Source organism: Branchiostoma belcheri, unplaced genomic scaffold, assembly GCF_001625305.1.
Source record: "Branchiostoma belcheri isolate BF01 breed outbred unplaced genomic scaffold, Haploidv18h27 scaffold1, whole genome shotgun sequence".
NCBI classification, from domain to species: Eukaryota; Metazoa; Chordata; class Leptocardii; order Amphioxiformes; family Branchiostomatidae; genus Branchiostoma; species Branchiostoma belcheri.
The window spans coordinates 4,973,337-5,000,555 of record NW_017802379.1 but is presented as its reverse complement, the minus strand read 5'-3'; the positions used below and the strand labels follow the sequence as shown (position 1 = coordinate 5,000,555).

The window sequence follows — 27,219 nt, the reverse complement described above, 5'->3', positions numbered from 1 at the left end:
GATGTTCCATTATGAAATGTGACACTTTCATTATGTCATTCATGTCTAATCCGAATAGATATGATGTGTGTCTAGCCAAATCATAATGCAAGCAATCATAGCTAAATGCAAAGCAAGGCAGTAACTTTGTTAGCTTTTGGTCACGGAATTGTTTTGGTGGCTGAGCTGTGTGAGGGTCCAGACAGAGTAGGTTGATAGCATGTGGGAAGATTGACATACAGTGACAGGAAGTCAAAAGGTCAGACACAGGAAATTAGGAGTAGCTCAGGGTTACCAAATCCCAAGGAAGTACGTACTGGAAGTATTCTAATTTCTTGTTTTCTGTCAAGTGGTCCAGGAGAATATAGATGGCAATAACAATGATTTCTTAGGTCTTAGTTATGTCAATTCTTATGATTCTGCTGTAACAGTTACTCATGTTAATACAAATCAACTGCATGTGTTTAGAGCCCAGCACGCGGTGGACGTTACCACTCCTACGAGGACATCAACTCCACGATCATGCCAAGAACCAACAAAAGTCCAGCCAGCCTGCGGGACGCTGATCAAGGTTTGCGGGATGCACAGACTCAGAAACAGGTGAGGTTTTGTGTCCTTTGCATTTCCTGAGGGCATCTGCCAAATTGAATCTCATAATCTGTAATTAAGGCAAAAAGGGAAGACTCGGGTTGAGGGAATTCAATTTCGTATACCCTGACTTCAAGGTGATATCATAAAGCTTCTAACCTTGAAACCAGTGAGTACAAAATGTGCCCCCTTGTGGCTGTGAATGGTACTGCAGTACACACCACTTCTCAGATTGTTCATTACTGGTAGTGCAGAAAACCTTTGGGCAGACACATACATTGCTTCACCGGTAATATAACATCTATACAACAAGGCAAAAGAAACATAAATCTCCACAAGAGGTTACAAATCTCCACAAGAGGTTACAACAGCAATGAATTTTACATTCAACATCCTCCAACATATTTACATTCACAGAGGCACTAGATTACTTTTCCCTCATATACCTGTCAGGTGAACCTCTTATCTGTGGGTGCTACTGGTATTTACAGCCTTGTGTATTGCTGTATGTATTGGTATCATTTTGACCCATTCCTGTTGCCTGGATATGCCCTGGTCCTGGACCCCTGCAGAGGTTGAAATATATGGTGATTGATGGTCAAAACTTGTTGTCTAACAGAAACAAAGTCTTATCAAGTCAGACTTGTAAGCTTTCTGTAATTCTCTTTAAGAATGAAATTTTCTTTCAAAGTTGAATATTTCTTGAATTGTGTGGAAAATGTTATTTTTTTTCTGCTGTGAGAGGATGATGAAATTTGAATCCAACAGGTGGCATGTATTATTCAAACCCCCTGTCGGTTACACAAAGGAGGCACTTGTCCCCTCCCACTCAACGTTTTCTTGGTTCCCAAACGTTAATAGTCATTGCTGTTGGTGAATTTGGTCAGAAAAGAAAGCCTTTTTGTACCAATATAAAGTTGATTTCTCCACCTTTGCACAGGTGTGGGTGGTTTTAATGAACAGGTGACTTCATTACTGTAGATAGATTTATTTTCACACAGACCTCATTTTGCAGTAGAAGGGTACAAAGAAGTTTTGCAGTTGAAACAATTCAGAACTGTGCAGGAGTGATACATTAGAAACACAAGTTTGCAGAGTCGCAAATTTATAGCGGAGTGGTTGCCATGAAAGTAAGACCGCCGCAAACTTGTCAAGATTTACAGTATTATCCGAGATCGCAAGAGGAGGCTTGAAACTGGAATTACGACAATTATGTCCCGAGGGGCACCCTGTATAGCAGCCTTTCCCTATTGTTACCGGCCCTTTCACCACCAGATAACGCTATCATCCTGACGACAATGCTCTTTCTTCTCTGATTGGTCGCTTCACCGCTTCCAGCCTCAAATTGCCACTTCGTAGCGTCGCTGTATTGGAGCAATCAGTTCGGAGTTGTAGACTATGTAAACATGTAGCGGTTTGCAAGCTATGGACCAAAATGACCCTGTAGTAAAGTACAGGTTGGATTTGGATTTTCCTGACCTAGCTTTGGTAAGTGTTTGTCAAGACGTCATTGGGTTAGATAGATGATTGTCTTCATTACTGGACATTGTTATTGTGTTAATTACATTATTTAGCAAGACAGAACACGTAGTTAAGGGCTGTTCCAAAGAAAACAAAATAGAAGGGAAAGGCAGCAGACTACAGTTTGTGTTTTTATTTTGTTAAAAAAAGCTGTATTCTAAAATTGGTTAGATGCTGTTGCACACCTTTGCACACATATTTTCGTATTGTCTCGTACCCCTTATAAAAATACTCTTTGTCGAAGGTCTTTGTCAACACCTGCTCCAAGAAATTTTGAAACTACCTTTTGCAGTTCAGATGTGCTAATTGATTTCCCCTGTTTTATGCTCTTATATCAAGAATGTTGGAATTTGCTGTCATTTATACATGTATGTTATCTGATATGTCTAATGACAGAAGGCACCTGATTGTCTGCCAAGACAGAAGGATGCCAACAACAATGTCAGAAGGTACTAGTACCTGATATCAGCCGTTGCTGCCAGGGAGTGCCTTTGTATCACAGTAGCAGTTTCGATAAAATAAAATGAAAACCGTGCTAAAAGAAACGTCCTTTGTGAAGACCTGTGTGTTGTTATTTGTTGTGACCTCTAATGTTGTGTTGTGACCTTCAGGCTGTGCTGTCTGAGATGAGAGAGATTCAGGAGTCGCTGAAGAGCAAGAGGTCAGAGGTCAGCCAGGCGGAACATGAGGTCCAGGACATGCAGACCAAGTCAGACGAGCTCAGGTAACACAGAAGTATTACTGAAACTTTTCTGATAGACGGGTTTATTTTTAGAGATTCATTGTTTTTTTTCTCACCTTTTTATTTATGCCTTACTGAGCCTTTAATGTACAGTCAGTATTATTTTCTCAGTTCCCTCATGATTTCTCCAAGCTGGTTAATTTTGTAGGATAAAGGTTTTCATTGACTTGACAATTTCTAACAGTTCTCTGGAGTTTGTACAGTCTACAATGTATTTCCATCTTCTGGAGTTTAGTGACCTACATTTTGAATGGGTTGGATCGTTTACATGAAATTTGACTCACCACATAAATAGTGTCTGTACTTTTGTAAACAGTAGGCCAAACTCTTTTGATTTCACTTTTTTCCTAAACGTTATGGTAGCTCGTTGCCATAGGTTGATTATTGTTCTGTACTGTTGCATATCTGTAAAGAAGCAATTTTTCTTTTTTTCTGGACTCAATCTATATTCAGAAATCTGATGTTATTTTAAAAATCAGGCTTCTGTGCCTTTCCCTTCAACTGTTTTGTAAACACGATGTTCTCCTGTTGTATGTACCCAGGGCAGAGATTATGGTACTGGAGTACAAGCGGGACAGTGTGGAGAAGGAACTACAGGGGCTGCACAAGGACCTGGAGGCCAGGACCAGACCCTCCAGCCGCCAGCGGGACCGAGACGAACTTGGCATGTCCAAGGAACAGGTAAACTGTGGATTCGTATACTCTTTATAAGGTGTGAAGTATTATTGGGATTAATCAATCCAGGTTGAGGTTTTGAATCCCGGCATGTTGCCTTGAAAACTACTTGAAAACTAAAGGTGTTTTTAGTCTTCACAACAGGAAAATTGTCTGACCATAAGTATTAGAAACTTGCTATTAAGAGTATTCAAATACCTCTAAGCCAAAGTAAAGAAACAAAAACTGGAATGGTATTGCATAGCCAGGTATCATAGCCATATATTGGGACTGGCCAAAACCTTCAATCATTCAAGGAACACTCTGAGGAGGAAGACAGAGAGATAGGCAAAGGAAAAGATTGGGGGATGATATCAGAGAATGAATCTCTCAATGTCCTTTAAATTGTCATAGCTAATAGCTCTGCAACAATTTTTTCCTGTAACAAGCTGTGAGTGCTTTAAGCATATGTTGAACGTTAAAGTTGAAACCACCTGCTGCTCCACAGGTGTTGGAAGTGATCCGTGAGCGGGATGAGTTACGGGCGCGGCTGCGGAGCGGGGAGGGACAGATCAGCGGGCTGGAGCGGCGGGAGCTGGAGAGACAGCTCAACGCCGCCAAGGAGGACCTCTTCAGCGAACAGCGCAAGTCTCGCGCAAAGGTGGAGGAGCTGCAAGACGTAAGCAAAGACTTAGAGATTCTTCTAAAACTGCTCTCCTTCTGTGTTAAAGTACCTTATTGTGTAGGTTATCATACACCAGAATCAAACATCAATTCATATTACAACAACCATTACAGCAGTTTTGTTGCAATTCTTTTACTTAAAATTTATATATTAAAGAGATGGGATATGTGTTTATTTTTACAGGAGCTTGAGGAGTGCAAGCGGCAACTGGAAGAGACGCAGCTGGACAAGGGGGATGCTGTCCACCAGATGGAACAGCTCCATCTCAAGGTCAAGGAACTGGAGAGGGCCAGGAAAAGAGACATCGAGGTCAGGACTTATATTTACATTTATGTCCTACCTGGGCCGCGATTGCGTTCGATACGGGTGTTCCGGCCCGTGTGATAACTAGTGGTACGGCCCGGGGGTTCTTAACGCGTACGGCCCGGGGCTTCCAAATGTTCAATAGAACGATTCGAACGCGTTTCGCCCTAACCGCTTGCACCGCTTTCGAAAATTCGAACACAAAATTCGGATGTTGGAATTGATGTTTGTTCATTTGTTTTGGGTTTAGGGACACCAAATGTTCGCCCATTTCGCATTAAAAGGCGTGTTTTCTTGGGTGGGTATGACATAAATAAAATACAACACGGTGTATTCCGCATCACCCTCGGTCCCAGCCCTCCCGCGGATCGGTTCTCCCTGCGGCCTTCGGCCGTCGGGCGATCCGACGCGCAGTCGGGCTGGTACCTCGGGCGATACGGAATACACCGTGTTGTATTCTATATTTATTTATTAATAAGAGAATAATGGTGATGATTTTGTACTTAAACGTAATCAAATCTGCAGTAAAAAGTTTAGTTGGTTTTGTGATAACATGAAGGTATCACAAGGAAAACAATTGTGTGGCCAGTTTCAACAGCTCCACAACAGTTACTACATATTCTGTGTTCCTAACATTCACTGTATATTCTACAGAACAAGACAGATGCCCTGGACAATGCCAACAAGAGAACCCGGGTGGAGGTGACAGACCTGAGGTCACAGCTCGCAGAGAGAGACAAGAGGATCGTCTCTCTGGAAGCAGAGCTCCACGAGAAGGACAAGCTGAACAGAAAACTCCAGGAGACCGTCTACAAGATGCAAGAGGAGCTCAGCCAGGTAGGGGTGGCTTTCTTGTTGAGGTGCAGTGTGGCAGTGCCATCTAGCTGTTAGTTGCAGTACTGCAGGAACTTAGAAACAACCACCTGTAACATCAGTCTTTTCATGCTTTGACAGGATGACTATCCAGGTTGTTGTGTTAAGTTGACTTGAAACCCAAATATTTATCAAGCTTGGTAAGGATTGGTATTTCCAGGAATGTGTTGCAAACAAAATGTATGTTTTGGGGAACTCAATATTGGTTTTGCTAAAAATCCATGTTTTCTCTTACAGGAAAGTGAGCTGAAGGACAGCTTGATAGAAGAGAATGAGAAAAACGTTGTGAAACTAAAGAAAGACAAAGTAAGGAAACCCTATTTTTCTTATGAGATATTAATTGGTTTATATCTTAATTAGATTAGTCTTGAGCTACATGTACCGATAGAATTGAATTCTTAACCCCAACCTTTCTTTTCAAATGATATCACAGGAAACCTCACTTGCTGCACTTCGCCACATGCTGCTAGAAGACAAACAGAGAGAATTGGACAGGGTAAGACTTAACTAGCAAATTTATCATGCTCTGTTTTGTTTTGTTTTGTTTTAAAGACTTTGACCCACCTAGCCCTAAAAACCTGGGGGGTGGCAAAAGCCGGTTAAATTTTAATCAAAGTATTGATGACAAGTACTGAAATACTATGCAATAGATTAGGCAGGCACTCTCTCATGTTGATGTTTCCCTCATTCCCAGCTTCGAGACCAGTCAGACCGTGAGCGACGGGACATCCTGGCCCGCCAGGAGGAGAGAATGGCGGAACAGCTGGCTGAGATGGAGCAAAGGATTCTGGTTAGTGAACTAAGTCTTAAACAAGTTGGAAAGAATCAAATTGCACTGTGACAGTCACCAGATTGCAATGATAAATTTGTCCAAACCTTCAGTGGTGACTGATGTTGTGTTGACTTCCAGGCCAAAGATGATGAAGTGACGATGGTTCGTGAGCGTCTCCGCCAACAGGAGGAGGCCACGCGTACGTTAGGAGACAGGATGAGACTAGAGGCTAAGGAACAGGTAGGGGGTCTTTAAGATTCTTCCATCTAAAGTTTGGGGGGGGGGGAATCTGGTATTTTTTAAAAATATGATGCAGAGTTTAGCTTATCCTAAAGTGATAAGAATTGCATTTCGAAGGTCAAAAATCAACAAGTGGGATATTTGAGTTTTCTTTCAATATACCATTAGCTTCTGAAGGTACAATACAATATAATACAAATACACCATGAAATCTTTTCATTGTCTAGATACGAAGTGCAATCAGCAAGGAAAAAGCATCCTGGGAAACAGAAAAGGAGCGAGCGGTCCAGCGAGAAAAAGATCGTTGGCAGGACGAGTCGGACAAACAGCTGAGTAAGGTACAGGAGGAGCTGGAGAAGGAGAAACAGCTCCACAACCAGGCTGACAAGAACTGTACCGGCCTTAAACAGGTCAGTCTGATTTTATTCAGGCTATTCCACAGTAAATGCTATTTTTGAGGCTATGCAAGTTTGCTTTATTGTTTGTCCCATTATGACATAAAGATCTTCCAGAACAAGAAATCAGAGATTTCAGATTTCTGAGTTTTCCTGATCTTCAAGTTTGCTCCATTTCCTGTGTCTGACCTTTTGACTTCCTGTCATTCTGCCTGGTAATCTTCCCCCTACCCATGTACTGTCAACTCACACTGACTCACACAAACCCACAGAATTCATCTAATTACGCTACTGATACCAAGTTAAACCCCCTCCTGCTTACTTATACTGTAAGTAGTACAAACTTGGCACATGCAATGTATATGTATCGTCGGTAGAGAGAAAGTTACTCTGTTTGAAACAAACACATGTCATGTTTTTGTTTGTTCAGGAGCTGGACCAGGCCCGTCAGCAGGTCCGAGCGGCCCACAGAGACAAACTAGCGGCCATTAACGAGGTGCGGGACTCTATGAAGGTGGAGAAGGAGGAGGAGATCAAACAACTCAGGGAACAGCTGACACAGGTAGGAGACCCGAATTACCCAGGGTGCACTAGTGTAAGCTAGTAGTAAGACAAGGTCCTTTGGTAATTTTGTCTGCCTGCCTGATTTAACCTAGCATGACCTCTAAAATCCACTCAGTTTGTTTGAATGCATGCTCAGCATGTTTACGTTTAGGGTTAAAAATAAAACACTTTTTGTAGTGTTGTAGGCAAAACATGCTAGGCGATATTATGTTTACTAATTTTAAATATAGTATGTCAGGAAGTAGTTTTTAAATGACATGTTCCAAATGATTGTGTAGCTACAGTTTTGTAGATAACAGAGGACAATCATTTGTTTAAAGGTTAACTGAAAGTTTTCTTTGTTACATGCTAAATCTTCATCACAATTGAGTAAAAGGCACCAAATTGTGTAATGCCTGCAAGCTGCATGCTTGCTTGCTTGCTTCTCTGTTTTGGGGCATAGTGTGGTTTTCTGTAGACTGCTGGGGCAATTCCTGAATTCATTTGGTATCTATCTACATCTAGCTGCTCCGAATTTCTACCTTTGCAAATACTCAATGTGCTATGTGCTCTTTCCTGAAAGCTCTCTGTTGGACATGCACACAAAAAGCTGCTCAAGTGTAAATTACACACTATTTGACAGATGACTGTGATGTAGCCTCCATTGCAGCTCTTGCCATATTTTTTTAAAAACAAATTTGCATACTTTTCTGATAGTTGAGATCTTGTCAAGCTATCAGAAAACTGTGCGTAGTTGTTTTGAAAAAAAACCCAGGTATGGCAAGGGTTACAATGTAGGCTTCTGTAAACAAACATTAGCAAAGTGCATGGCTGTAGTGAAAAAAAAGAACAAGAACAATGCAAGAAATTAGCCTAGATTTTCAGGCTCCTAACCCATGCTAACTGCACCTGCCTATAACTGCACACCTGTTCCCACCAGGGCCTGCTCTCCCAGATTAATTCCTGGAAGGTAAGAGCTCCCCCGAGCCTTGCAAACTTTTGGTGCCTCTGTGTTGTTAGGTGGTGGGCAGGTTATAATAGAGCTAGTCCTCGGTGTGGGTTAGTCTGGTGATGAGGTGGTTGTTAGTTTGTTAACATAATAACCCATGCATGGTTGTAGCAGACTTTGGACATGATAAATGTACCAGAACTAGGCCATAGATTGTCTTACTCTTAGCTCTGCAGTGTAGATAAAGCAATATCTCTGCATGTATTTTTGTACTAACATGGTGAAAAACTCCAGAATTATGTAGTTCTAATTTTAATCCCACTGCATGTCTTTCCACAGGAACAAACCATAGAGAATTGTAGGGTTTGTGTGTGTGAAAATGTAACATAACATAACTATGTGCAAGTTTCTCCTTTTTTCATGTCCTAATTCTCTTGTCAACTTTGATATTTTCTTATCAACTTTACAAACAAACCTTTTATCTGCAATCTTTTCCAATATCCTGTATCAATATCAAGGTTTTGTATTCAATACCACACAACCCTCCTTTGCTTCATGGTTATTTACTCACCTTGTAATTTGTCTGTTTTTTTATATTTCTAATTTTTACATGTTGCAGAAGTTTGTAAAGTACATGGATGAAAAAAACAAGAAAGTCAATTTTACATGATCATATTTTATATTTATGTTATGATCTTTTCTTAATCAGGAGAAAGTCAGTGATGTTGAAAAGTTGAGGGAGAAGATCAGGAAGCTGGAAGACGAGCTGCGTATGTCGAGAAGCGAGAGAAACGCCGTCGCCTTACGCGAGAAGGAGACCTCCATGCTGTTGGACAGGCACGAGAAATCTGTCGTCTCAGAAATCAACGATGAGTGTCAGAAGAGTGCTCAACTGTTGGGTACTGCTCCCAGGAGTGTGAGAGTACCAAGGTAGGGGGAGGTTTTCAATTACTTAGGTTTTAGCTTTTGGCGTACTACAGCCTTTTTTAGGCCATGGGGCTAATGAGTTGTTATCCACTGTGTCTAGGGCATGGTATTGGAAGGCGGAGCCCATTCCTCTCCTTCCACTCAGCAGTCTTATACCTCCCCAACTGAAATAATGTACCAATTTTAAACCTGGAAGTCATGTAAGGACACAATGTCTACTAGCCAGGAGTAGAATCTCTAACGTCTCAATCTTGTGTCCGCTAGCTTATCCACTTGGCTATTCAATGAGAGTTGTAACTGTGCTGTAACTACAAGTTTATGTTGTTATTTTCAGTGGTGATCAAGAAGATGATGAGTTTGACCAGTCTCTGGACATCAGTGAGAACAGAGGCCAGAGTCCACACAAGTCCAGGTCTGCCGTGTCTGAAGCTCTGGTAAGTTTGATGTCTTTTCTTTTATCTCCAGTAACTTCTGCTAAGCCCACACCAAAAAAGTTTTCTAATTTTTCTTGATAGAACTGAGCTGACAGCGAAAAATGACAGATAACCAAAGCCCAAATCATCAATATTGCAAGGTAGGGATTGTATGCTGATGAAGTTAATTTGTACCCTTCCAGGCTAATCTCAAAGCAACTAACGAGGACCTCCGGCAGCTTGTGACGGGACTGCACGAGGATATGGCATCACAGAAGAAAGCAACTCAGCAGGTCAACAAAGAAAAGGTACAAGAACACAATTATTGAACTATCATGAAGAAGTTGTCACATTTGTCCTTGCTTTTATGTCAAGTTATGTTCAAGGCAATATATCAAAGCTGAAGATTTATCATATCTGAAGATTTATCAAATCTGAAGATTTATCATACATGTATCAATTAAGACTGGCTTTTTCTTTACTCTTCAAGGAGAGAGAAGTAAAACAGCTAAGAGAACTGTACCACAGTGAGAAGGAAAAGGAAGTGGAGACCATGAGAGAACGACTCATTCAGGTATGTCATGAAAAAACAAAATATGGGAGTCTGAAATCTCTAATTCCTTGTTATTTCTGTACTGCATACAAGTGACAAACTTCTTTCTTTTTTTGTGCATTAAAATTTGGTGTTTTTCTTTTCCAAAAGGATCATTTGGATGAGATCAGTAAACTCCAGCAGGCCGTGAAGAAGGACAAAGATGAAGTCTCCTCCCTGCAGCACAACATCATCTCTAAAGACGAGGAGCTGAGGGAGATCCAGCGCAACATGACGGCCTGGAAGGACGCTACCATCAAGAAACTGGCCAAGAAGTTTGAACAAGAGATGAACCTTGAACTGGAGAAGTAAGTGCCGTACATGGTTTCAGCCTCTGAGATTCAGTTTAGTCCTGAAATCAATGCATACTGTTAGTGACTCTGCCTCTGGGCCAAGAGGTCTTCAGTTCAAATCCCACCAGTAACTTTTTAACACATTTACTAGTACATGAGCTGTCAGTGTATTGTATTTCTAAGGTTGAGCTACTGATTTAGATATAAAGACATTGTAGACTTAGATTACATTGATCCATTGTTCGGGAAACGGTTAGTGATTCTTACCTTGACACATGCATTAACATTACAGCATAACATTACAACATGACAACACATTCACACATGATGTTGTATTTCTGTTTCCTCCCAGACGGCAGCATGAGAAGGACAGGCAGGCCCACTCCTCACAACTCAGGAGAATAGAAGAACTGGAGGAGGAAGTTCAGAGACTGTCGGTAGTCAGGAAAACTTTCCAGGTATAACTAATATTTTGTAAAGCACTTCTTCGCACCTTTATTCTTTTTTTACAGTTTGATGAAGTTTGTTGTTTTATAATGTCACTAAAACCTCTTTTTTTTCCCCAGAGCACACCGAGTACACCGTCACGTGTGTCCGGCCCGTCCAGTTCGTCGCAGTCAGGAGGAGACGCCAGCACGATCAAACTGCTGCGTCACCTGCAGGAGAGGGTCAAGCAGCTGAGGGTGGAGAACAAGGAGCTAAGGAGGCTCAGCGGGGAGGGGGGTGACGCCATCAACGGGAACGGCACCCCTGATGTTGTGAGTCTTTATACTGTGACCTGTATGAGTACTTTTGAATTGTTGTGTTATCCTTTTTGAAGGTCATTTTTCTTTTTCATTTTAAGGGCACCATTTTGGGTGACCTTCAGTTCGCCTTGGTGCTGGATGTATCTCTAGGTAGTCAATGATGATTGAAAGAGAATGCTTCTTTCTAGATCATGATGGCATTTCAATTTTAACATATTTTTAAGTTATAGAGATGGTTATAGAGATAATTACTTTAACCGGTTAGGTAATACATTATTACATGTCGTTTCTTACAAAACCATATACATGTACTAGTATCAGCCTATCAAACTTGAAAATCTACCCTAAGAAAAATAGCCCACGGCCATCATCTGGACCACAAAACTGATATTTCCTGTTGAGTTCCTGACAGGAAGGTATGTTTTGTAAAGACTTTGATTGACAAGTGTGAACCTCTCCCGTTGCCAGGCCACCCTTCAGGAGGAGGCTATCCTGCGGGAGAGTCCGTACGTGCAGAACCTGGAGCGCAAGCTGAAGCACATGGACCGCCAGCTCAACATCGCCGAGGAGCGCGCCCAGAAGAACACCGCGCTGCTCGGACAGAAGATGGTGGAACTGACCAAACTACAGAACCAGCTGACCCACCAAACCAAGGTAGAGCCGCGTGGACAGAATCGGCACTAGTACCGTAGCGCCGCCTTGGAAACACGTGTGCTACCACGCATGTAGGTTTGCTTCGCCAGCGGGACACGGCTGCGACTTTTGCACGACCTTGTAGTCACCTTCAATCCATCAATGCCATCACTTCTCTCATTGCCACTGGGTTATAGCCTGGTGTCCAAACTTATTTTAGCTGCCGAGTCTCTTTTGTTCTCTTCTCAAATAGTCGAGTCTCTTTCGTATGGGGGAGGGCGAAAGAGACTTGGCAGCTAAAATAAGTTTGGACATCAAGCTGATAAGGTGAAGTAAGGGCAGTTTTAGACACCATCCATCCAAACAACCACAGAAGAATGTGTTTCTCAGAAGACACATGGAAGAAGGAAAGAAAGAAAACAGTTCAGACTCCAGAATAATGGATTTTTCCATTTCTGGGGTGTGTAGTCAGTGGATGATGTAAAGCCTTCTGTGATTGGTTGACTCCTTCACTCATTCATTCAGCGCATGCTAACAGCCATTCAGATTGATGCATGATCTTGGGTGATACTTTGGAGGGAAAATCATTCAGAGAATTTTAGACTAAGCTTAATTGCAATTTTACAATTCACTTTGAAATATGAAATTTATGTTTTAGGCTAACATTTTGACATACATACTAACCAAAAAAGTCCTTTTTTTTAAGTCCATAACTTGGGGCATATATATATATCTCACTGAAATTTGCACATCATATATATAAGAGGATTATGAATTGACTTTACTTGATTTTGTTATACTTGATTTTACTAATATTTCTCCACCTTTTCTTCCAGGAGTATCTACATTTGGAACGTTCATACTCGGATATGCAGAAGAGATATCACAGAGGAGGTCATAGATAACAAACATAGAAAAACAGGAATTTTTATGCAGGTAAAATCTACTTTAGCATAATTCCACCAGGTCACATATATCTACCACCCTGAAAAAATGCATCTAAACAGATCTCCAGTGTAACTTCAGCCAGTAAAATGCACTTGAGTACTCTTGCTGCACTTAGAGATCTCACAAACACACTGTTTTTTTCAAAGTGGCACATATATGTAATCTGCTGGATAAATGTTAATGGAGGTTTTTAATTTGCAAGTCTTTTTGTAGCAAAGTATAATTATTCAGATCACAAAGAGATTTTGATATTTAATGAACAATTACTCGTACACAGAAAAACAACTTGTTTGTTTACATATCTACAGTTATGGAGCAGATTTCTAGCTAAATGATGTTACCAATATTCGGTATCAAAAGACTGTGTGTAATGTATGTATATGTTGTTCATGTATCTGGCTTGTATATTATCCATGTTGATTCTCAATCAGTATTGCTGCTTCTCAAATGACATTTGGAGATTTTAAATACTTTTATCATACTTTGATGAAAGATCTGGAAGGTTGTACGTGTGTTGGATGATTTTATACATTTTTTTTTGAAAAACCTCTGCCATATATATGCTAGGAAGAAAGGATTGATAATAACCAATAAAATCTGACTATTCTACAATGCATGATGCTGAAGTGTTACCAGTAACAGTACAAAGTATTAATCAGTTAAGAGATTCATATTTAATTTAAATCATGATTTCTACATTGTTATAAAAGGATATGCTAGAGGGAGTGAAAATTAGCATTTGTAGGGTAAAGGGACCATGATACATTTTCTAAAATGGCATTTTTTTAAACCATTTTATCTCACATATCATGACCGTATTTTGGACATGCCTTTGACAAAAGCTACTTTGGAATAGATAAGTTTTAGAGGAAGAACAGGTCACTCCCAATGATATAATCCTATGAAAATTTGTAATAAAACCCTTCACAAGGCCATGATGTGAAAGTAGTAGGAGATGAGCAGTCAGCCTCACAGTTGATGGATGTAATCTTGGGATGAAAGCTATCGCTCTACCATAAGTCTTGTATTTTCATGACAATGTGTGTATATAGTGGAGATGTTGATTACTTTATGGGACAGAACAATACACAGGACAGTATGGAACAGCACAGGGAGTTTGGGAATAGGTGAAGGATAACCTTTAAGAAATAACCTAGGAATGAACTGTACTATACTGAAATTCTATTTTTATTAAAGGACTCTGGAATCATATACACCAGCATCTATTCTGTTTTCTGTTGGTTTTGACTTATAGGGGATGGCATTGTATTTTTGGTATTGATTTTGTCATATACATGTCATGCTTAAGGGTTTGTGTATCTAATACTGCAGCTCAGTCATAATTTCTGACTATCCTTGCATATGATTATCTAATCAGCTCCTTTTATTTGTACTTAATGAAGAGAAAGGGAGATAGTCAAAAAGGGTGTTGGAAAGTAAGACAACTATACACTGATCACTGGAGATAATTATTATCTTTTGTTGGTCAATCAAAAAGGTGTGCCCAGGAAAATTACTCTCCAAGCAAAGGGTTACGCCTCACATGTTTTTGATGTGTTTTAGGCATTTTTATTGGGCTGTGTATTTTTCTACTGGTATCTTTTTTTTTACACCAGCCCAATGGATATCTATAAAAGAATAACGTGATGACCCAATGTACGTGATCCTTTAATAAAATATCAAACAAGCGTCCTGTAAAAGACAACCGTCGGTGGTATAAACATTGGTTTTCGCCCTTCTCAAAAGGTGTGTCTCTGCAAAATATTCAGTGGTATTTTTAAAGCGATCCCCTGACAATTCTTAACGACGCTTACATAAGCCATGACCAACACCTGTGCAAATGCGCACACACTATCAGACAATCGGGTCTTCTTTGTTCAACGAACAGCAGACAATGAAAATGGCAGATGGAAAATGTCGGAATCTACAAATGAACAATTTACAAACATCGACGTAGCTATAGAATCCAGAAGTTTTCACCGATTGTCTTACGAATTACAATGAGAATTACGCAAGATATCCCTTGAGACAATCCGTAATGGTTTGTTTTCGCTGAGGGCAGCCGGAGAGACCAGTTTTCACTTGGAAGTCAGAAAGATGCTCAGGTGTGGCGAGCTCGCTGTTCTGGGAGAGAAAAAGGGACGCATCCTTCAGTCTAAAGCTCACGTACACAACAAACACCTGCAAATCGAACTGGGCATACTGGAGCAAGAGCAGCGGAGGGCAGAAGTTCAACTGAGGTAAGAACATTTGTAGCTGTTTCAGAAACTTGTTGGTCGAAGGATTTACGTAAGATACTAGTAATGTCCTTGGTAAGATACATCGAGTTGACTGGAGTGATGCATGCCATTCCCATCTTGATATTTTCACCGGAAAGTTCTGTGTAAGTTAGAATCATTATGAACACATTGTTAAACTTCCAACGTTAAATGTCTTGACCTATAGTCGTATTTAAAACGGATAGATCGTCATTTAGACCAAGGAGGTTATATAACGGAGGTTATATAAATGTGAATTGCTATTCGAGGTCTTCAGGTAGAAAATTTTGGTATGACAGAATCCCTCAAGAAACTTTTTTTGGGGAAAGGGTAGTTCATTAATTTCGTTAAGTTTGATTTTATAATTTTGGGTGCTAAGGACTTTTTGTTACGCTAACGAATGTAATTAAGTAGACAAAGTAATTAGACGACGGAGTGATAATTAGCCAGTGTAACGCAAAAAGAAAATACTTGTGTTGTCGTGGTAGTAAAGCAAGGAAAATATCCGGTTTCTCGACCGACCCTAGTAGTAGAAATCTTAGCCTCTACAGCGAAACCTAACAAAATATAGAATCTCTTCGAAACATACCCCATTTTTTCTAGTTCTGGACCGTAATTGGGATCTTCTGAAGTATTTTTTCTCCTCTGTTTTTCCAGATCAAAGCAGGAACAACTTTTGCGTCAGTTTCAAAGCCTCCGAAAACGCAGCGCCGAAATCAGGAAAGATCTGGAGAGCAGAGAACGTTCACCCCGAACGACCTGCGATGGACCGACTCCAGTGTCGTCTGCAAGCACCGCAACGTCGTCCGAAGGACACCCTAGCGGTTGTGTATATAATTGCAATAAAGATGTACTAGTATTCCCGGCTGGAGCAAAAACCGCCAGTTCAAGAAAGAGATGGTCTGTCGCAGCTTGTACACTGGGGGCTTCACAACACATACAGCGCCTGACAGACCCATCTTACATCAAACGACGTTTCAAAATCGCGGAAGAGGACGAACACCTTGCTCCCAAGAATGAGGCCGTATCAAGGCGCCGTAAAAGTCTCGACCCCACAATGTTAGCAGCCATCTTGGATGTAGACACCTCTACTGTCAACCTGGAAGCGCAGGCCTATGCCCGAGTGCGAGCGTCGCCCAGCCTTCTTCAAAAGTCTTTGGAACTCGACGGTGAAGAGGGCGACCGAGGGAGGACAGTGCCTACGGTGAAGCAGCGCAGAGCAAGCGTAGCTATTCCTGGCTGCTGGCCTAGTAAAACGACCGGCACACGGCTCCCACCGCTAACGTCCGACAAGGCGACTGGTACGGCGAATGGTGCGGATTTACGTCAACAACGAAGGCATTCTCTTCCCGCAATAACTGTCACCTGTGACCCACAAGATACGATAGATTCGCAAGGCGGCATGGCGTCCTGTCTAGGCCCAGGTATCAAGTCCAAGCCAAGAAAATCGTCAGTTACGTTTGCTGAAAGCAACATTATAAAGGAACATATTGAAGAAGAAAAGTAGTTGGCTAAGGCTATAGCTAAACAGTCCCATACGAGAATCACAGTCTCTGCCACATAGGGCCGACTCAGGTCTGTTGCAATATGTTCTTTCTGAGGATTAGTTTCTCTTCTGCGTAGTGCATCAGTCTAGCTTCTCCTGATTTTAGCTGCCTGGACAGTGGTCCTCCCAGTGCTCTATGTCAACTTCCCTCTTGATATACCGCCTATACTGCAATGTACAGTAATGTATAGTTTCTTGCATATAGAAAGCAAATCTAGCAAACTTCCTGTATTTTGTACTATGTTCGAAACATGTTGCCATACTCTCAGTCTGTAACGTCTGCGATTGTCGTGCAATAAGATCTTCGTCTTGCCGTGCGAAAAGTTCTTCTTCTACTACATTCTACTACTAGTATTATGTAGAAGCTAGTGGAGGTAAGTCCTGTCTATCAGCCTAGTATATGGTCATTAACATGTTATGTATACTATTCGACTTGTCTGTCATCATTATTACCAGTACTAGGTCACTAGGGACATTAGATTGTTTTATTACCTTCATCAAGTTCTCAGTATGGGTCAATTAAGATGCCAACCAATACACATCCCCTGCAAACTGATGCACCACAGTCTGATGCACGAGTTTCTTTTTTTAAGAAAATTGTCAACCATCCAGTACGGCACACTTCCCTAACCTTTTTTTAAAGGTTTTAGACATTTAAAAATGTCTCGCTCATTGAATACAATCGAAACGGTTCAACATGATGACGTCCACCAAAAGAAAAAGTTGGAATTGTTTTCAACTGGCCAATCATCAGGAGTACGTCAGCACAACGTACTGCGCCTGCGCGAAATGCGGATTTTGAACAGTTTTCGAAGGATGTTTGGCGAGAATTTTGCCCATTGCAGACGATATTCTTTCCGACACAACATTTGTCAACTATAGACAGGATGCCATCCTCGAATACGGGAACACGACCTTAAACAGACGTTCTGACGAAGTATTACGCAATGCATCAAAGGTTTCGCGCAGTGGACCTGCCATCACAGGTGTTGTCCCAAGAGACAGGTATTGCCCATGTTACACAATCGACTAACGAGATGAAATTGTATCTTATGGGGTGTCATTTCACAGACAATAGAAACACCTCTTTGTTATTAAGATCGGGCTGATTAAGTGGTTCCAACGGAGCAAGGAGGTTAAAAGGACAGGTTGAGAGTACAGCCATTAGAGTTAAAGATGTCACGGGAAGCGGACGTGGCCGGCCCGGGCGGGGAGGAGAAAGAGACGCGGGCTCTTCGCGAGAAGACCCGGGAGAGAATGCGGCATCTGCAGTCCGATGTGGGCGCGTTAGAGCAGCGGACACGGAGGGTCGACGGCGAGCTCAGGTAAGAACCATTCACACTACACTGCTTCAGTATGCGTACATCAAAAAAAGAACGGACCTGCTCACATTGCCCTGTCTTACGATCGTCGACGTCTTACTATCGCAATCTAAGGGATAGTTGACATCGTACGTGCATGCTTCAAGCGAAATTCAGCTGCCGTGTTACCGGGAGGACTGTCTTTTATCCTTGTTGGCGGTTGATTATGCCACAGCCTGCTTGAAAATCGACGACATTAGAATTGTAGGACGACTTACGATGTGACCGGGCCCTTTCAAACATATTTTACGGCATTAGGAGACTGCAAATATCTACATCGAAGGCACCATCACTTACTGCACTACCAGTAAAGTTACTTGAAAAATACATTGGAACACTGGGATAACAGGGGTGCTATATACCCATCGATTCACCATATAATGAAATTGTGAGGTACACCCAGTAGGTGTTCTTGGAGGGCAATCAATTTTATATGCAGTGTATTAGTAGAAGAACAATATCTACTTCATTACCATCAACCACAAACTGTTTGACACCTGTTGATATACTCAAGAGAGCTATTCTTTTCCCCGAGAGGGAGCTGTCATTTGTCATGACCAGTTTTGTCTCAGTTTTATGCATTTGGACATGCATTATGCAATTCTCGTGCATAATGTTCTTGTTTTATTACATTCAGGTACGGAGGTACTGTTTTGGGTGACGGTTAAAACATTTCTCTCCACGTGAGTTTCCTTGTATGTTCGCACTACGTGTACTAGGTATATGAATTTCACAACAGAAGGCGTTGTAACCACAGATAGACCTTATGGTCAAGTAGGCAGTCTGAATGATCCTCCAATAACGAAATTGTCTGTTCTTTCTGAAGATCCGAGCAGTGCCTGCTTCTGTGCCAGTTTCGGAAGCTCCGAAAAAACATGGACAAAGTCATCGACCTTTCAAGTGGACGAAGGCGCGTACGCCGAAAAGCCCGAAACTTTGCTGTGGCAAAGCTCTCTACAAGGAAGTTAACCGCTTCAACTGACAAATGCACAGAAGAAGAAAATGGCGGAAAGAGAGGCACGAAAAACGTATCCCCGAGGCGTAAAGGAGAGGACCAAGCCGATGCCACAAAGAAAGACACATCGTCCGAGGGTAGAGAAAAAATCGGCGCCATTGCACGAAGAAGATCCTCACTTCCAGCGTGCGCAACGGAGTCGTTACCTCAGATACAGCACCAGAAAAAGTGTGCCAAATCCTGCAAACTCGTGCAAAGACGGAGGTACAGTCTGCCTAACATCCAACCTCACGACAACGAACGGCACGAACTTTCGAAAATCGCGGAAGAATCAGAAGAAGAAGCTGTGTTGACAGCCACTCTGCAGAGTATGGCGAGTCTACTGGTGTCGGAGGAAGATGTAGAAACTACTACAACTCGCAGGAGGATGTCAGTACCGGTAGAGTCTTTACAACGACAGCTGCAGCGGCCCAAAGGCTCTCCAACAACCAGCAAACATGCCTATAGGCGTAGGCACAGTCTCCCTGCAATCAAACCTTCAAAGGACCAAGATGAACTTCAAACATTCGTGGAATTCGAAGGAGAAGAGCATGACCTAAAAAAAGAAACCGAGGAAGCAGTGCAGACAGTGGAAACAAGGGATGAAGCCATGAAAAAGGCATCTGCACTTCTCCGTGAAAGACTGTTCCCCAGTATTGTGACACCTGTCCTCGGCGTTAACAATTCCTCCGTTCAGCCAAAAGAGAAGATACAACTACCGCCCACGTTGGAGTCAGAAGGAGCTCTCGACAGCGACCTGGACAAGGAATCGCTTCTCAAGACAAGTAATCGCAGGGCAACCGTAGTTTGTATTGACGGGACGGCGGTGACAGGAAGCCACGCTGAACACTTCCACAGGAGGCGGTCGTTCCCTACGCTCTGTGCCGAGCACTGTAAACCGCGACTCGGTCCGGAGCTACGCACAGGCGACATGGCGTCATGGCTAGGGCTCGGTACCAAGTCCAAGACTAGAATATATTCCATGTCGGTGGACGGTGAATATATCATTAAAGCAAGTTTAGGGCCCGGTAGCATACGTCCTACGATCCGCTGAGAGCCGCATTCTCGGTGTAGTCATGTGTCCTGCAAAAGTCATCTCTCTTGTTAGGTGTAGAATGTTCCTTGTCGAAATTTGCAGATTTGAAACATGTTCTATTAATTGGAAAGTCGGGCCGCCCAGAATTCACACGTTCATTATGTAAGTAACACCGAACAACGCTATATATAGCATACGGCGTAATGGATTACCAGAAATGTCACTTGGGATTACGTTGATTGTAATAATAAGTTTCCAAGCTAAGCTATTTATTACCTTGTCTTCAGGTCGGCTCAGTGTAGTGGAAATGTCGGCCTCCTTTTACAACCTGGCCTCATTTGAGTCTAATTATGAAAGGACCTGGTATTAGAAGGACGCCTTTCTTACATAACGTTTACAGTACGTTTGTTGTTACATAGCAGTAGATGCCATATATTGTACCTTCTACAGTTGTTGTGCAATAAAGTTTCCGTAATACGTGTATCATAGTTACATTACGTATTGTGTCGATTGTTATTAATGCTAAAGGCATCCAGTGCATGCAGTTTTGGAAACCAGATTTTTCAAAGTCAATATTCTAGTCACTTGTCTACATACTAAGCTGAAACAACACTGTCCCAATGTATATCGACATTGGGACAGTGACGCCCCAAATTCTGACAAAAAACGGTTACTGGAAGGACCTGGATTGATTTTAGGTACCACCCAGAAAATAAAGGACTAATATTGGGGTACAAGTCAGAAATGCGAGTCGTACATGTATACATTCCCCACGTAGGCCTTCGCGCCACTTCTCACCAAAGAAAAAAAATGATATAACATAATGTGAAAAATAATTCCATGTAACCTTTTTTGGGAGGGGGGCCAAAACCAAATGTTCTATCAATAATAGTCGGAAGTGACGTCAAACGTTTGGCGTGACCGGAAGTGACGAAGGGGCGTCACCTTGTCAGACAGGTTTATACTGGCGTCTCTAAGTTCAGATTTACCCGTCGAGGTACAGGTAGGCACCCTTTTTGCTTTGTTTCTTTGGTTTTACAGGTGTATGTGTACATGTATGTATGATATATCTACTCTTCACGCAGAGGTTTGGGTTTTGGCTTATGGGTTGACGTAAAAAAAGATAACAGTACAAAAAAGAAAGTCCGATAAAAAAGCCTAAAATTTGAACCACGCCAAAAATAAGCCAAAACCCAAACCTCTGCTTGGAGAGTATAATATATATGTATGTACGTGTATACGCGTATATATGTATATGTATGTACGTATATATGTCTGCCTGTTTGCGTTTTCCCTTTGAGAAGTGATTGATAAAACATGCTGAATTCAAGTAGTCACAGTTTAAGATCAATATTTACCTAGAGCCACGTGCACTGTCTGTGTCTCCCTTTCATTATATTTGGCGTTAAAAAAACAATTTACTCCAAACAATTACTGTAAAAACTGTTGATATAAAAACTGTTGATAGAATGGCCTCCTTAAAACGACAGGTAAATGGCAAACACGTGAGTCATTGCACGGTTGGTTTTGTGCAGTATCTGCGCCCAATCCTGCCTTTCTGTCACCACACAGGTAATTACCAGACTGTGAATGTGCTGTTTGTTTAAGATTTGGCCCCAGGTAAAATTAATCAACGTGCTGCCGACCCCAGGTCAAATTGTTGAAAGGGAGTACATATTCTCCATTGGGGTGGAACATCCTGACTGGTCCAACCTTCAAAATTACCCTTTCTGTATCCTTAAGGCAGCTTTACTGTGCCCTTAATACAAACGAAAATAGGAGAGTTCAGAATGTTGTTACCTGTATTTTACTGTCAGAGTTCCTTACATGTTGTATTGTGGATTTTCGCAAATCTCATTTTCAACTGACCAGCGTATATAGAGAAATTAGCTATAGCATAATTCAACTAGAGGTCGGAGATCTCATGTCTTCGTCAGAGGTACATCGTTCTAGAGAAATTAACATGCGTATTCTTCACTCTTTTTAATAATCAATTTGGTCTAAAGAACAAAAAAATCTCTGTACTATTTTTATGGTACAGAACACCCTGAAACGGTTTGCCGCAGATTATACAGATGCGTCGTCACCCGTGTTAGGCCCCCCCCTACGTTATTTGAGTTTGGACTGTTACTGGGAAAAAAAACGTTCAAGAAATTCTTACTGTGTTGAAAGTGTCACGACAGCGCCGCAAAATATAATAAGAGAAGATGTTATCAAGGAAAGAATCAGAACAGGGTGACTATTGCTGTTAATTTGTCTTTATGACAAATAGAAGACTTGTTTCTTGTGTTCTTTGTGTCCTATAACATTTGTACTTCTACAGTTAGTATATTCCAAATCTAGGCATCTCGTTTTTCGGCCCTTCGTGTTTTATTGCGCGCTTGCCTTAAATTTAAGGTAATTAGATTTAAGGTCTCCAGTGGACGTCATCCATAGCAATTACTTGGTGTGGCCGTAGAAAATAACCTGACATATGTCCAACCTATCCTCCCCCTGCTGAAGTTATAGTACAATCCCTCAATGTAACGTCATTTGATCCCATCCCATTATGGGGTTCCCCTGCTATATCCAGCTGTCGGCTGTCTCCAAGCAGATGTAGGTGGGGGATTTCTAAACACAAAAGGTCCTATTACGGGGACATAACGACCTCCACGACTCTCATCTTTGAACTCAATCTTGGAGACCACGACAGTAAGATGCCTATCAAATTTCATTAACTTCCATCCACACATACAAAAGTTATCCTGCTCACAAGAAAAATTAACAAAATGCCCCCTGTAGTCACAACGAACCCCCCCACGAAGCTCAGTAACGAACTTAACCTTGGTCCCGACAATAGTAAGCACCACACCAAGAATTATAATCAACATTTTACAAATACTTGAGTTATCTTGCTAACAAGCCACAAACACAAAAGGTGCACTAACGTAACGCACGGACCCCCCACGAAGCCGAAACTTGTACTTGACTTTGGCCTCAACAGCGGTAATCTGCCTGCCAAAAATCATGGACGTCGAATCATGCCTTCCAGAGTTATATCGCAAAATCCGCAGTTCCCCACACTCCGGCGAGACAATTTCATAGTCCTTCTGACGAAGACAATTAAAGTAGGACAATTCAAGTAGCTAGGTGATTCAATTAAGTTTATGTTCTCGTAGAAGAGGAGTATATATTATGGTTGTAACTGTAGATTGACATCAAGGTCAAGTTGGTGGATCTAAAAACGAATACGGAAATTCAAGGCCATGTTCCCATAGAAGAGGGCATAAGATATAATGAATGTTGTAACCACAGATTGGCGTTGAGGTCAGTTTGGTGCTTCTGAAGTAAAGAAGAAGTGATTCGAGATATGACGAACGCTGAAACGAAATATTTTCATCATTTCAGACACCACCATGGCCAGATTATTCACCATCGTAACCGTCATCCTCACACTGTCTACCGTTGACTACTCTACCCTGGCGTTCCACGCATGTACCAGTGCTGGAGCCGGCCTGGGGTGTGCCTGTAACAGCTTCAACACCGTGGACTGTTCCAACAGAGGGGTGGGGGACGTCCCAGACCAAGTCCCTCCCAACACCGTCATCCTGTGGCTCAACAACAACAAAATCCAGGGGCTTGTACGGAACCAGTTCCCTGGCCTGTCGTCTCTTCAGTCATTGTATCTCGGTAACAACAGCATCTCGTACATCGAAAAAGGTGCGTTTTCGGGACTGGATAGTCTGACGCGTCTCCAGCTTGATAGCAACAGGCTCTCTTCAGTTCAAGCCGGTATGTTTGAAGGAATGCCGAACTTAGACAGGCTAATCTTAAGTAACAACGTCGTACTTGATATAGAGAAGGGGTCGTTTTCTTCGCTTCCCAGACTGACTACTCTGGACCTGTCCAATGGATTATTAGTTAGCATAGAAGTCGGTTATTTTACACCGTTGGCAAACTTGCAGAGGCTCCACCTATCGGGCAACCCTATACAGCAGATTAGGAACGGCAGTTTCCAGGGCTTGGCACAGCTGCAAGACTTATACCTTGTTGGTACCGATCTTCTTGAGATATGGCCTGAGACGTTCTCTGGGGCAGCTAACCTCCAGTCGTTGTACGTCAGAGACAGTAAGCTCGGAAGTATCGCTCCCGGTAGCTTTTTCACGCTACCACGCCTGAATCACTTGGACATTCGCAACAACACCTTACAAGTCATCGAAACGGGTACCTTCACCAACATGCCGAACATTGTGTCTGTCGATCTTAGTTACAACCCTTTGTCGACGTTGAAGAGTCTTGCTTTCGATATTAAAGGACTCTCAACGCTCCGCCTCTGCAATCTTAGCAACGCGCGCTTAGAAAATGTCGAGGAAAACGCCCTTGGTGGAGAACCGATTTGCGAAGACTTTATTTGTGATCGTACCCTGCAGTTAGATCTGAGTAACAACCGCTTGGAGACGCTTCCAAATTCCCTCTGCAATCTGTCTCAGATACCCGGCATATTCCTCGGTGAGGGGGTCGTGTTTTCTCTAGCCGGTAACCGTTTTAGCTGTGACTGTAGGCTCAGGGAGTTAGCCTCTTGTGTGCCTCTCAAATGGCACATTCAGTGTCAAACGCCGCCGGTCTTACAGAACAAGTTTCTCCACACGATTTCTGTGGAAGATCTCAGCTGCATTTCACCACAGATAGATAGATTCATTCTTGAACAGGACGGCAAAAACGTGACGATGTTTTGTAACGCTACCGGATTTCCCGAGCCAGTTATTTCTTGGAGAACCCCAACATTGCAAGAGGACGCAAGAACTAGAGAAGACACCGGGCGCCAAATCAATGGGGAAGGAGCTTTGACGATCCTAGATGCGAGCAGTGAAGACGGTGGGACTTACGGATGTACAGCGACCAATCCTGGAGGGCAAGACTCGCGTCTCGGGTATCTGGCTGTCTTCCAAGTCCCCGCTGAGGACTCTCCTAAAACATCTTACTTGGGCCGGATCATACCGTCAGATGTCGCGTGGGGTTTGATTGGAGCAGGCGTCGGTTCATTTTGCACGCTTTTAATCTGTATCACTGTTTTCTGCATTTGTAGAAGACGTGGTTCTAGATCCTCTCATGAAACCAAGGCGACCGCGGAGGGACACGAGATGTTGACAGTTTGCAGTGACGCGCCACGAACTGATTTCAATGAATATGAAGCCGGTGATGATGATGATGATGATGATGATGATGATGATGATAATGACTACGAAGTGCCCCGTCCTCACCCCAGTAAACTGACAGCACCGTTTAGCTCTGGTGACCAGTTGTATCTGGACCTTGGAAAGGAAGGAGATGTAAGACCTGTCAGTGCCGGGCCACCCCAGAGACCGCCCCCCTCCCCCTCCTACCCATAGCTCCAGGCATGACATTGACAGTGGCTTCCATCAGGACTACACTCCCCTGGTTCGGGGAACGAGATCGTCATCGGCCAGGGTCTGAACCAACCGGGAAACGAGATCGGCCAGGTTCTGAACTAACCTGGGAACGACATTGACGAAGGTCTGACCCCCTCCCCAAAGAAGTGTTTGTCGATGATTGACACATGGCATCGTAGTAGCCTCCCAAAAACAAGAATTGGAAGTCCAGAATCATTTTTGTTCATTCAGGACACCCATAATTCTGAAACTTTCAACTCAGACAATCATACATACAGGCTCCATCGGACTGTAGCATATATGTCATTGTACAATAACATAAGTTGGCTGAATTCCACGGAAACATGGAAGTTGTCAGATATATTTTCTGTGACGTCATTAGCTTGACTGCTTGCAAAGGGTGTGTAACATATCATGTAAAATACAGGATCGGTAAATTATTTGTCATGTTCTGATAGGATTATTTCGCTGAGCTGGCTATTCCATCCGACTGAAGCAAAATAAGGCTGTTACAGTTCATTTCGACTCCAAGGCCACTTTGAGGGTTCATGTAAGTGCAATTGATAAGTTGGAAAAATAAATGGTGGTACGTGAAATGTTCTGACGTGAACCGAGTCATTAACATATTGAAATGGAATACCAAATGTCACATGTACTGAAAAACAATCAAAGAGAAAGAATAACGCATGACAGACTCATTGGCATTTACGCAACTACGTGTTCGTGTCAACACACACCAATAAATGGCTAAAAATCTCACATTTGGGGACTCGGTTGAAAATCGACAAAGACGATGTCGGTGATGATAAATAAAGTTAAATTGTCTTGCTGTATCGATCAGCAAATTACCTTAATTGTCTTATTTAATTAAAACGCGTCTCTTTATTGAATGAAAACAAAGCCAAAATGAGCAGGCCCGCATAAATATGGAAAGCAGGTTAGTGAACCCAATGATGTTATAACTTCGCTTTATATTCACTGAACCCTTTTCACCCGAGCATGCATATGTTCATGAGCTTTTAAATCAGTCTCAGATTTCTCCAATGCGAGGCTTACAAATACTCGGCTGAAAAACAGCAGACAGAAACCGGCGGCTGTCAGCATGGGTGGCGACTGAAGGTATGTGTATTTCTCGTTTTGCCTTGTTTTACCACCAATTCCTGTACATGGAGAAATGGCGGCGCATTTGTGCGTCTTCTACTAGGGTCCCCAGGTAGCGTGAAAAATAGTAGACATTGGCCAAATAGACTGAACAGCATGCCGAAGCAGTTAACCGTCTAGAGGGTCAATTCGCTACATGGGATAGTCTCTAGCCGGCTACGTCCTCTTGCATGCTACTAGTATTCAGTCTGGTGGTCAGACGACGTCCCTCTAGTTGTGGGCATTTCCTCTTTTAACCCACACCACGTTAGCTAGGGCGGGGCACAGAACTAGAAAGGCGCCTATTTTCCAGACGTCGACGGGCATAGTTTTCGGTATCATCTGTGGCTTTGTTAGGGACTGTGTGATATTTAGCGGGGGGTGGGTCGTTCGTCAGTGGATTTAATAGGTAAAAATATATTCCGCGAGCTTTGCCCAGCTAAAAAAAATTCCATGAACCCCCCCCACCCCCCGCTCAAAAAAAAATTCCATGACCCTCCCCCAGACGCCAAGAATATAAATTGGTCGAAAAATGACGTTTACGTGTTTATTAAACGATCTGAAGAAAGCGCTTTCGTACGGACGTCAGGTCTCCCGGGAGTCCCACTGATCTTTAAATCACTGCGGTACAGAGTTCTATAGCCAGCCTGATTTTTTTTCCCGTCATCTGTCGAGCGCCGAAGGCGGAAGGGTTCGTG

At 42.5% G+C, this 27,219-nt stretch overlaps 3 protein-coding genes across 8 annotated transcripts in view; all 3 read left to right on the top strand.

The window, feature by feature from the left end:
• Positions 1 to 14,007, top strand: part of LOC109465485 (trichohyalin-like) — a 43,016-nt gene extending 29,009 nt beyond the window's left edge. For 3 of the 6 annotated variants that reach the window (XM_019762840.1, XM_019762830.1, XM_019762819.1), the window contains 22 exons: positions 448 to 579; positions 2,700 to 2,812; positions 3,373 to 3,511; positions 3,993 to 4,163; positions 4,353 to 4,478; positions 5,127 to 5,309; positions 5,583 to 5,651; positions 5,779 to 5,841; positions 6,040 to 6,135; positions 6,256 to 6,357; positions 6,585 to 6,767; positions 7,183 to 7,314; positions 8,236 to 8,265; positions 8,954 to 9,174; positions 9,506 to 9,605; positions 9,788 to 9,892; positions 10,075 to 10,158; positions 10,288 to 10,484; positions 10,822 to 10,927; positions 11,036 to 11,227; positions 11,684 to 11,869; positions 12,685 to 14,007. In XM_019762840.1, the coding sequence (XP_019618399.1) occupies positions 448 to 579; positions 2,700 to 2,812; positions 3,373 to 3,511; positions 3,993 to 4,163; positions 4,353 to 4,478; positions 5,127 to 5,309; positions 5,583 to 5,651; positions 5,779 to 5,841; positions 6,040 to 6,135; positions 6,256 to 6,357; positions 6,585 to 6,767; positions 7,183 to 7,314; positions 8,236 to 8,265; positions 8,954 to 9,174; positions 9,506 to 9,605; positions 9,788 to 9,892; positions 10,075 to 10,158; positions 10,288 to 10,484; positions 10,822 to 10,927; positions 11,036 to 11,227; positions 11,684 to 11,869; positions 12,685 to 12,753 (2,799 nt within the window). In that variant the 3' untranslated portion in view covers positions 12,754 to 14,007. Of the gene's footprint in view, positions 1 to 447; positions 580 to 2,699; positions 2,813 to 3,372; positions 3,512 to 3,992; positions 4,164 to 4,352; positions 4,479 to 5,126; positions 5,310 to 5,582; positions 5,652 to 5,778; positions 5,842 to 6,039; positions 6,136 to 6,255; positions 6,358 to 6,584; positions 6,768 to 7,182; positions 7,315 to 8,235; positions 8,266 to 8,953; positions 9,175 to 9,505; positions 9,606 to 9,787; positions 9,893 to 10,074; positions 10,159 to 10,287; positions 10,485 to 10,821; positions 10,928 to 11,035; positions 11,228 to 11,683; positions 11,941 to 12,684 lie in introns of all 6 variants that reach the window. The other 3 variants (XM_019762797.1, XM_019762808.1, XM_019762786.1) reach the window with 3 other exon arrangements.
• A 621-nt stretch (positions 14,008 to 14,628) lies between these two features.
• Positions 14,629 to 17,193, top strand: LOC109468569. The gene is made up of 2 exons (XM_019766846.1): positions 14,629 to 15,036; positions 15,712 to 17,193. The coding sequence occupies exons 1-2, from the start codon at positions 14,894 to 14,896 to the stop codon at positions 16,559 to 16,561; spliced, it is 993 nt and encodes a 330-aa protein (XP_019622405.1). The 5' UTR covers positions 14,629 to 14,893; the 3' UTR covers positions 16,562 to 17,193.
• A 6,193-nt stretch (positions 17,194 to 23,386) lies between these two features.
• On the top strand, positions 23,387 to 25,360 carry LOC109466373 (insulin-like growth factor-binding protein complex acid labile subunit). Its single transcript, XM_019764119.1, has 2 exons — positions 23,387 to 24,969; positions 25,057 to 25,360. Exons 1-2 carry the CDS (start codon positions 23,387 to 23,389, stop codon positions 25,358 to 25,360), a joined length of 1,887 nt encoding a protein of 628 aa, XP_019619678.1.
• The last annotated feature ends 1,859 nt before the right edge of the window (positions 25,361 to 27,219 follow it).